This window comes from Myotis myotis, unplaced genomic scaffold (assembly GCF_014108235.1).
Source record: "Myotis myotis isolate mMyoMyo1 unplaced genomic scaffold, mMyoMyo1.p scaffold_m19_p_24, whole genome shotgun sequence".
Classification (NCBI taxonomy): Eukaryota; Metazoa; Chordata; class Mammalia; order Chiroptera; family Vespertilionidae; genus Myotis; species Myotis myotis.
This window is the reverse complement of record NW_023416329.1, coordinates 44,896-55,970: the sequence shown is the minus strand read 5'-3', so window position 1 is coordinate 55,970 and position 11,075 is coordinate 44,896. Positions and strand designations below refer to the sequence as shown.

Sequence of the window (11,075 nt, the reverse complement as noted above, 5' to 3'; positions counted from 1 at the left end):
GCTCTTTATTTCACAGAAAAGAGGAATCCTAGGCAGGACTGGGACTTGAATCCTGGGGTGTTGGTGAAGGCCTTGCTGCTGTCGCTAGTTCTCATTCTCCCCGCTCTGCATTGGGTGTGCTGTGATGACGGGCTTTTCTTCAGCAGAACCCTGAGGCTCACATCCTCTGACAGACTTGCCCAAACAAGGATGCGCCATGCATTTTGCTTATTTGTCTGATTATTATTCACTAGAGGACCGATGCATGAAATTCATGCCAGGGGCTCGGCCCTTGCAGCCCAGCCTTCGTCCGGAAGGTTGTCCAGAAGGCTGTCCGGAAGGCTGCCTGGCTGTCCAGTCTAATTAGCATATTACATTTTTATTATTATAGATTCCTGCCGACGCTCATGGGGAAGATAGGAAAGGACCCCTCAGGGGCCTTTGGGTACAAGTGGAGGGGCTGGGCAGGGGTGGAACGGAGGGGCCTCTGCAGCCAGTCAGCTGCCCTGGGGAGCCTGCTCCCTGCACCCCGCAGGCTCTGAAGGCTCTGGATTCACCGCTGCATGTGTCCGGGGAATCCTGTCTGCGCTGCAGGGGCCGGGGGCCGGGGCGGGGGGGGCTGGGGGGGAAGGGAGGGGCTGAGGCCAGGTGGGCTGAGCCTGGTTCACAGTAACTCTGATGGTTGGTGGCACAATGGGACCAGGATCTGAAATTCTAGAACTTCCCCAGGGCCCTTGCTGCCCAAGAGGAAGCTTTCCAACACCCAGCTCACAGCAGTGAAGGCTGAAGCAGGTGAATGGAGGCCTTCGGAACAGCGATAAGGGGCCTTCCTGGCCTTGAGTTTTCCTCATCAGCTTTTATATCTCTGACGCGGATGTGAGTCCTGAGGTGCTAGGTTATTTGTCCAAGGACACTCAGAAAGGCAAGCATTCCAAGCTCTTCTTTCTTTATTGTTGCTTTTCTGAAAGGCAGGGCAAGAACAATCCAACGTGGCTCAGGGATGCTGTGTCTTTAAGGAGACCAGTGGCTGGGGCAGAGGCTCCCAGGGCCTGTGCCTCAGTCCCAGCTCCAGGGGGGACCCGGGGGCGCCTCAGGAACTGAGCCTTGCTGGGGGACACTAAACCTGTGGGAGCGCCCCGGGCACCACCCAGAAGGGGGACGCTGGCTTGAACTTGCATGGTTTGCAGATCCTCACACGGTGTCCTGGGAAGGAGCAAAGGGCAGACACAGCAGGCAAAGCCAGGGGTGGAGAGAGGGGAAACACAATTAAGATTCACTTCTAGACACAATCTTGAAAACAATCAAAGCATGAATCAAACTCTACCCTCCTCCCCGAGGCACAGAGAGAAATCCGATTTCCTCGCAGGAGATGGAGAGAAGGTGGCTTAGCTGCTTGGTTGGCTCTGTCAAGAGCACAGTCCATGGAGGCTGAGGGCCCGGGTGGAGGCCCTGCCCACATGCAGGCCCCCGCCCCTCAGACCACCTTCCAGCACCGTGTGTGTCAGAGCTGGGTCCCATTTATGGGACGAATAATCCACAGAAAGAAAAAACTGCATGCACTAAGGTATTCTTCAGAGTTTTGTTTCCAATAGTGGAAAAATTTAATAGTAATAAGCACTATGATTATGAAGACTATGTTGTAACATAAAAAAATGATTATGATGTAATGTGAATTTTAAAAATTAAAGAATGATATACAATAAAAAATAAAACCAGGCAAGCATTTTGCATGACAAAACAAAGGAAACACGAATGAGAAGGTTATTAAGTTATGGTAATGGGATTATTCTTTTTTTTTCTCCTTCTGTTTCCAGGCTATTACTATGCAAGGCAGTGAGAGGGTTAAGAACATAGAATCTAGAGCCAGGTCATTTGGCAGAGCCAGCTTTACCACTTACTAGCTGTGTGACCTTCAACAAGTTACTTAACCTCTCTGTGCTTTGGTTCCACATGTGTAAAAATGGCCATAGTAATAGTACCTAACTCTTAGGATTAGTAGGAGGTGGGGCCTAAAGAGCTGCATCTGACCCCAACCTAAATGAGTTAGCAGATGTAAGTGCTGCACAGCAGTTGCTATATGACTACTAGCTATATAGAAAGTAAATTTAGTCATCATAGTTTATCCACGCCTCCTGTCTCAATCACAAATAGTGCTAATGGCTTCTGTATCTGTTCCTATGTGAAGATGCCCTTGTCTTCCCAGTGATCATCACAGCCACACACAGGTGAGGTCTATGCTGACTCACATTGTGAAAACCCCCAGCATTTCTGTTGGAGGCCCGTGGTTGAGCACTGCTCCCCTCCACTGACCCCCACCCTGCGACCCCTACACTCTCTTCTCTGGCTCCCACAGCAAATGCTGTGGTTGACTGATTGCCAATATGATCACAAGTCTCCACCCCTTCTTTGCAATGTGACTGTGCAGCTTCCCGTCAAGACATGGGGTCTGCTTCCCTGCTCCTTGAGGCTGAGTGCTGGTGCGGGGCATCGGCTAACCATGAAGTGATGACATGGAGAGGAAGCTGGGCCAGTTCTGAGGCCTCAAGAGGCTTAAGTGCTTCTACTCACAGAGGTGAGACCTGCAGCCCCATGTGGGTTGGCCTGCTGGAGGGAGAGCGACTGTGTGGAAGGTCCAGTTGCCCGAGTGAGACCATCCAAGACCACTGAGCCCAGAACCGAGAGCCCAGCCAAGATCAGCAGTGACTGAGCACAGCGAGCACAGCAGAGCTGCCAGTTGACCTGGGACTCACAGAAAATAGTAAACACTTACTGGTTTGACCACCCAAGTGGGGAGTGTTTGCTATGTTGCTTTGGCGAATGGACATAATCACAGGGAATAAGGCCACTGATCCGAGCCTTCTAATTGGGCAGCATGGGCTGGCCACCCTCCCTACCTCCCCGTCCAGGGACCATTGCACTGAGCCCTCCTATACCCATGGTACCACCCAAAGTTGCCGAAATCTGCAAGTTGTCACACTCATGGCCCTTTGTGTCTGCAGTCTGGCCCCTCCCTGAAAACAGGGCCCATCCCATGGTGGGAGGAACTCCTCTGTGCCCCTTCACCCCAGCGCCACGAGGGTGATGGTTTTTCTGGGCTGTGAGCAGTGCGGTGGCCCCGGGCTCCCAGCTCTCAGCCTCGAGGGCCTTCCCAGGGAGGCCCCCAGGAGTTTCCTCACTGACTGCCTCCGGGTGCGGGGGGGAGGGGTGGGTGGGGCAAGGGAAGGAGGCCTTGCCGCTGGTGGGGCTTAAACAGCTGCCATCAGACCCCAACCTAAGCCCGACGCCCTTCAGTGCTCACGGCCAGCAGGTGGAACCCTGCTTTAAAAACTGCGCTATGACAGTGCAGCTGTACAGGTTGCTGCCCGTTTCTAACACTTGAGAAAAAGACTGTTTTAGTAAATTGGTAAGTGTACTCCAATAATCCGCCACTTGGCACATTGATTTTTGAAGATGATTTTGTCGGATTGACCCAGAGTCCTATGCCTGGCACGTCCTATCCCCGTCCCTACTCCCCTGAGCTTCATCGTCATTAAATCCTCCTGAAGGCGCAGTGGCAGCCTCCACATGGCAAACGGAGGTCTGTCCGCACTGCCAGGCCCTGTGCATGCGGGTTCCAGGCCCTGGCTGCACGTCATAGACACGTGCTGTCCCTGCAGGCACTTTAGAAAACAAATGCTTCCTATCACCTTCTTGCTCAGAGATCACTGTTGCTGACATTCTGGTGTAAATGCTCCCAGGGTTCCAATCATAACTATGTTTGGTGAGTGTAATCATGCAGGGATTAATAAAGACACAACACCTGCTTCACCTGCAGGGAAACAGAGCTCAGGAGAGCCTGGAGGCTGAGGAGCAGCTGATGCCCACGCATGGGCCACAGCCCGCGGGGCGCAGGGACCACCTCCAGGCCACCTGGCTATGTTCTCTCTCCAAAGATAGGCACATGGACACTCTTCCGTCAGTACAGAGAGCAGAGCCAGCACGCCCAGCCCGCTGCTGGCCACACAGCACTAGCCCCAAGCCTGGCTGAGAACACATGGCTTCTGCTCTCAGCGTGCACCTCGCTCCTCCTGACCCCGCCATCCTGGGCCCGCTCACACTTCCTCCCAAGATACAACAGGCACATGGAGGGCACTCGGGGCCGTCCCACTGGCTCCACCGTGGCCGTGGCCAGTGAGGCGGCTTCAACTGTTACACTGACCCCAGCGAGGAGCGAGGTGGCCAGCAGGTGGAGCAGGTGGCTGACTGAGAAGGTGAGTCCGCGGTCCCCTGGGGCACGTAAGTGGCTTCATAAATGCGCTGCGGGGAGCCGGCTCTGGGGGAAGCATGGCTGCAGTGGGAAGAGTGGACACACCGGACTCCTCGCTCTGCCTCAGGCTCAGTTTCCCAATCTGTAAAGCAGTGACAATGCTTCCCCGTTGTTCCCAGGGTTTAACTGAGATTGCATAAGGACACAATAGAAATGTTTGTTTTGCTCTTCTTGTTCTAAGTTGTTTGCAAATTTCTGCAATGGAATTTAAAAAATATACACACTAAAAAGAATCCCGTCCAACACGAGCCGGCTGTTTCGAGGGAGCCATGTGCTAGCGTGTGCTGTGCATACGTCCTTAACTCCCCTCCTGCCTCCAAGCAGGCGCATCCTGAGGAGGGTCTGAGCACGCCCTTCTCTCCGCATGGGGTAGATGCTGCTTCTCTTCCCTAGATTTCTGCCTTATTTCTTTCATGAAACACGGCTCCTGCGCCTGGTTGGGCCTCAGGTGGGAGCTGAGCTGCAGGCAGCCTGTCAGCAGCTCACTCTCCACCTGGCCTGGGTGCTGGGCGCCCTGGGCTCAGGGTGTGAGGTCTAGTACCTCTACCGGCCCCTGCGGGAGGCGATGCCTTTCCTCAGAGGAGTGGCCTGAGGCGGAGCCACTCAGCTCCCTCTGGTGCACAGGCTCTTGGAGCTGGTCAGGCCTGGCTGCCGGCTGTGGGTCCTGCAAGGAACCTTGGGCTGCGAGGAGTAGGGGCAGGGGCCCTGGCTCTGTGTCAGGCCTGGCTGATGGCAGGCTCTGCAGCTTCCCCTGAAGGCCTGTGCTTGTCCCAGGCTCTAGGACCCGCCTACCACAGGTCAGCAGAGGCCCAGCACTCCTACCTCTCACCCGAGCCAGCCCACGCCTATGCGTCAGTCTGCCCCTGGCGTGGCTGGGACCTTGGTGCCTGCAGCCTCCCCCACTGCACGCCTCCTGCCACCCAGCACTGCCCAGGCCTTCTGCCTGCCTGTACTTCCCGGACTCTTGACCTGCCAGCCTCATCTGCCCGACCTCTGCACCAGCTCCAAGACCAGCCCTGCCTTGGTTGGTAGCTTCCATGAGCACCTCTCCACCCTCCCTCTGGCCTCCAATCACAGACCCCCTGCCTGCACCCTCTCCCTCCATCCTCTGTTCCCCATTTCATAATTGCATCCTGTTCTTTCTTTTGACAGAACATATTGAGTTCAAAATGATTCATTTAGTGACTTTGGGGCTGGGCTGGTCAGTTTTCCCCACAGACGGGAAGCCCCACGAGGCAGCGATCCTATCTGTCTATGGCCCCTCCATACCAGGCCAACCTCAGGCTCGGGCGGGGCTGACGCAGCCCCATGGGGTGCGGTGCTCACCTTTCTGGGTCCTCAGGGCAGGATCTGGAACTTGGGAACAGCAGGGCTTGCCTTTCCAGGGCTTGGCAGGCGGCCGTGGGTGCCTTCTTCCTGCGGGCGGACACAGGGGGCACTGGGCTTGGTCTGTGCAGGAATGACTGGCGTGAGCTTTAGCTCTCACGGCTCAGGGCTCAGACGTGCTGCTTGAGAAAGCTCAGGATGGGCTCTGGGAGGCCCAGGTAAAGGAGGGGCCTGGAGGGGATTTACTTTTTAGGAATATAAAGTCCATATGGAGAGAATCTCTGCCCCCAGAATCTGTTTCTCGTGTTGTTGTCCGAGAAACACTCACTCAAAAGTGTCTCTGCCTTTCGACACCATGGCTCTCACCATGGCCACTGAGCCTGACAGTGCCCTAAATACAGGAATTGTGTTATGTACACATATGCCTTTGCCACAGACCTAAAATAGTGCAAAGTTGTCAACCATCTCAATGTCTAAGCATGTAAATTCATCATGCACATTCACTTGATGGCAAGTTATGAGAATCTGCCAGAGATATTCCTAAATGGATGGGAAACTATGGGGAAAGAGCTTCATCGTCATTAAATCCTCCTGAAGGCGCAGTGGCAGCCTCCACATGGCAAACGGAGGTCTGTCCGCACTGCCAGGCCCTGTGCATGCGGGTTCCAGGCCCTGGCTGCACGTCATAGACACGCGCTGTCCCTGCAGGCACTTTAGAAAACAAATGCTTCCTATCACCTTCTTGCTCAGAGATCACTGTTGCTGACATTCTGGTGTAAATGTTCCCAGGGTTTCAATCATAACTATGTTTGGTGAGTGTAATCATGCAGGGATTAATAAAGAGACAACATCAAACATGCAGGAATTTATCAACTACAAAAAATGCTGGCATGCAATACTGAAAAGAAATAATCAAAATGTTGAACATGGCTATTCTTGCAGCATGAAATGATGGGTGTTTTCACCCCTATACATATTTCTTTATCCCCAACCCCAATAAATGTTAAATAACCGCAACCACTGAAACAAGAGTAAAAGTAGCAGTTTCTAGAGAAGTTAGGCAAGAGAAAAAGCTCAAAATACTCAGCTATCTGATGGCAGAAGGCAGGAGGCACAGAAGCGCCCCCACTTCTAAACCCACGCATGTGCCCTCTCATGCCTTCTGCCACAGTGTCTGCTGTGCATGAGTCTGGGAGATGTTCAGACTCAGATAACCTATTAATTAATTTACTCATTCACTCAACACACATTCGCTGTGCTTCGAGCGTGACACAGGACAGCACAGTGGCCCTGAATTCCAGCGAGGCGGGACCTCGGTGCAGAGCGATCTGGCGGGGAGTCCCTGTCTGGTCTGCGGGGAGCCTGCCCTCCCTCCGCCTGTGTGTGCTCAGAGCTGAGGAGACGATGGCGAAGGCGCCCCGCCACCTTGGTGTGACACTGGGGGTAGAAGGGCTGCACAGACTCAGGAGGAAGACTGTCTTTGGGGCCCAGGACTGCTTGCCAGAGGCCTGCCCTCCAACGTTTCCTGATTCCAGCCTTCCCTGTGCTGACATCCCATCAGGCCCAGCACCCGGGACGGTCCTACCTTCCACGGAGAAGACGGAGGAGCAGAGGAGCAGCGTGCAGAGCAGGCCGCCAAGGACCAGAGCCCGCATGGTGCGGCCGGGCCTCCTGTCCGTCCGGGAGGCAGCTGAGCCCCGGAACTCCTTCGCAAGGACTCCGAGTGCCGGGAGAGGTGTTCCCAAATGGGCAGGGCCGCAGCAACCTTGGAATTCTCATAAAGAGCAGAGCCAGCCCCTCCCAAAAGGAAGAAACCAGCTTTTCAAGAAGGTGAGAGCCTGGTGAGCTGGAAGCAGAGCTGTGGCCCAGCCCAGGGAGCGCCCAGCGGGGCCTCAGTGGCCAGAGCAGGAAACCGCCAGGAAGAGCCCCTTCCCTGGGTTGAACATTAACTTTTAGTGTCCGTGATCATTCCATCCGCACAGCTCTTCCTGCTCCTTGTGGAGCTGTGGCCCGAGGAGGCCGGTAACGCCCTGGGGGAATGTGGGAGTCAGAGAGCCGGGTGGGTTCTGCACTGCCACACGCAGCGGCGGCGGAGCCTGTGCTGCCTGCATCCCCGCGGCAGGGGGCACAGGGCTGCCTTCCTCGCAGTCCGGTGAGGAACCGGTGTGAGGAGGGTCTGCTGCGGGCGTCCCGAGACTCCGTGGCCCCCTCCCCGCGCCAGGCTGAGTGCTTGGCCCCGGGGCGCGGAAGGCGCCTGCTGGCCTCGGGCTTTCTTGGTGGGGCCGCAGTGCAGATCCACAGAGTGCTTCCCCTTGTGCTCGCATGTCCTTCTCTCCTTCACCCTCCTGTGTGCCCTTCTAACCAAGAGCAGGCTCCGCTGGGCCCACAGGCGCGGGGGACACGGCGGCATCTGGTTCAAGCCTCCAGGCCCGCTGCCCAGCAGCCCATCCAGATGCTCATGCTGCCCTGGACTGGCAGCCGCGCCCTCCGCAGCCTCCTGCCTGGAGCTCAGGGGACAATTTAGACAAGAGTGTCAGTCGGCTCAGTGAGCCCGTCAGGGCCCAGGGGATGTCACGACAGTCAGCCTGTAAGCTTCTGTGTGTTTACAACATTTTTAAACCATCCACACAAAGGGGCTGCTGGCTTGAGGTCCGATGTCCCGTGGATGGTCACCCAGCCCATCTGGTTTCCTTTCCAAGCGATTTCCAGCCTTGATGGCCACATTGAGTGGGCATGGCCTCAGCGAGGGTGTGGCCAGGAAGACCAGGGGGTGGGGGGGTTCTTCCAGAGACAACTCCAGTCTTGGTGCCCAGGAGAGGTTTGAGGGCGGCCATTGTTGAAAGGAGGGTAGGGCGAGGGTGGGACTTGTCTTGAGCTGCATCTGCCAGCAGCAGCTATTCTTACTAACTGCACATTACAGGTGCTTTCCCAGTTAGAATTACATCCATGGTTCCTATCAAGAACTATTGCCATTGTTTTATTTACTTTTATTGGGTGACTTGGGTGCCACCACCAAGTCCTCTGGGAGATGGCATACCTTTGGCTGCACTCACCCATTGCCTGCTGAAACAGCTACTCTCTGTACTGGCAAACCAGCGTCAGAGGGGAGGAAGCCCGCCCTGGCCCAGGGCAGCAATGCAGTCCAACTCAGACTTGAACTCTAATTGCTTTGCAAGGCAGAGACAGTAGGAGGGACTGGCTACTAAAGAGAGGTACTCGTCTGCTCCAAGGTCCAGGGCTTGAGTAATTTTGCGGACCCTCAGCCACTCAGCTATTGAGTCAGAGAAATAGATGCCAGCCTCTCAACACAGAACAGAATCATAAGGGCACTGAGAGCTAAGAGCAGAAGGACTGGCTCTCTTGGCTTCCATTCCCTGCACAACCACACACCCTGTTCTCAGATCCGCGGGTGTTCCTGGGATAGCATGCTTGGCGGGAAGGATGGATTCAGATGTCAGAATCCCACCTGCTTTTAAATGCTTATAAAAATTACTTCAGCAACCTCTGCCTGCAGTAATTTAAAAACATAGGGTATAAAGTGAAAGTTCTACCCCAAACCCCACTCCCCAAAGACAATCCCTGCTCTCGGATTTTCACCTGCTTTCTTAACATTTCAAAGACAGATGGCTGTGGATGTCTTAATTTTAAAAAGGAAGAAATGTCTTTGACTCTTTAGAATATTTAAAATCTCATGTTGAGCTGAGAGAGGTAAAAATGAGAAGCATTTTTAATAGGAACATCTGTTAGTTTTAAGCATATGCAGTTTGGGTACAAAAATAATCAAGCTTGAGGTGTTGAATAATTTCCAAAGATGATTTGACACTTGGCAGCCTCCTGAGAAAATGTCTTAGAGGCTCACCTAACTCGCACAGGGGAGTGCCAGGAAGGAGACGGTTTCCAGTCAAATTTCTGGTTTCTAATTAGGAAACTGCCTGAAGCTCCTCCCCTTACACCAGCACCTTAAGCTGGTCCCTCCCTTCACTCTGGGCCACCACTCCTCTCCCCAGGGGCGTTCCTGGCCCTGCAATGATGCTCCCTCATTTGCTTAGCAAATTCCAGGTGAATTTATAATAGGAGGAGGGGTCAGACTCCTGGGACCACTTCAGTGATCCTTCAATTCTTTTCTCATTGAATTCTTCCCCAGCCTCAGGGACATGGGCATTTAGTTTCATCTTGTACCAAGGAAACACTCCTCCCCTCACAGGAGATGTTATGGCAACTTAGCAGCAGCCTATGTGGCTCCAATGCTGAGGTTCTTTTCTGACGTGTTGGTTCCACAGAGCTCATGGGATCGACAATCACCTACATGCCACCCTGAACATGCACAAACAACTAATGGCTTCCTCTGTTTTACCATTGATCTGTGCTTCCTCATAAGCCTCTAGCCTGCCCCTGGGGTCAAGGCTGGTAAATCCTGTCTGTTCCCTCCGCCCTCACCTGGCTGGTCCCTCGGTTCCCGGATGCTGTGCACCCTCCCCATTACTCTCTCCACTACTGGGAGGCCATCCACCCACAGCCGATGGCGGGCCACCTGCCCACCATGGTGGCTGCCAGCAGGACTTGGGCTCCTCCCAGGCCCATGCTGGAATGCTGCCTTCTGCTCCAGGACACAAGGGGGCCGTCTTCCGACCTGTGGCCACTCCCTGTCCTGCTGGGGCACCTGTGAGGCCACTGCTTCTGAGCCCCCTGCCCTCCTGCCCTTTCTCTCCATGGAGGCTCTGGAGGGGGACTCAGGACCCTGGTCTTCTAAAAAGCACAGGTGCCACATGGCCCAGGCTCTGCTGCAGGGCAGTGAGAAGCTAGGAACATGCCAGGGCAGGAGGAATACGGAAGTTGAGACAAGAAAGTTAGAACAAGACCAAACTGTGGGCAATTTGCAGCCAGCTTGTAAATAACAAGCCATTATCTTCCCCAGCCAAGCACACTCACTCACACTCCCGAGCAAATGGTTAGAGCCTCCCTCAGGAGAGAATGCAGACAGGAAGGGGAGGAGAAAGGAGAAAGGCAGTTTCATTTCTTCTACTAAGCAGAGAAGCCAGCATCCTCAAGGCTGGGCAAGATAAAGCGCAGACACATCTCATGTGTCCTGGGAAGGCCACACAAAGTAATAAGGAACCTTGAGAATCAATCTGCACCAACATATGCAGCAGGGAATTCTGAAACCTATAGCCAGGAGGGTACATAACGCCCCCAACCCCCACCTGACCTGCTCTGCAGATTAGCTGAGCACCCGTCTGCGCTGCATAAGCCAGATGGATAGGTTTGCTAGCCTAGCTTCTGTGATAAATGTGCATGCTTTAATAAATTAGCTTTATCACAACTCCATCATCTAGAGTCCCTCATTTAAGTTCTTTTATAGGAGCATGAAGAAAACTGAGGTGGGGGCAGGCCTCTCCCTCTAACTCGGGCTGTCTGATAGCACCTCTTCGGGGCCTTGGGCTGCGTGAATAACCAGAACTCTGCC

The 11,075-nt window shown here is 54.3% G+C and overlaps 1 protein-coding gene across 1 annotated transcript; it reads right to left on the bottom strand.

Annotated features, from left to right (window-relative positions):
- Positions 1 to 908: 908 nt before the first annotated feature.
- On the bottom strand, positions 909 to 7,405 carry CUNH10orf99 (chromosome unknown C10orf99 homolog). Its single transcript, XM_036355969.1, is given in 6 exon segments — positions 909 to 1,182; positions 5,612 to 5,734; positions 7,197 to 7,289; positions 7,292 to 7,343; positions 7,345 to 7,365; positions 7,367 to 7,405. Coding segments are annotated over 6 exon segments (399 nt in total). The 5' UTR covers positions 7,391 to 7,405; the 3' UTR covers positions 909 to 1,096.
- Between the last annotated feature and the right edge of the window lie 3,670 nt (positions 7,406 to 11,075).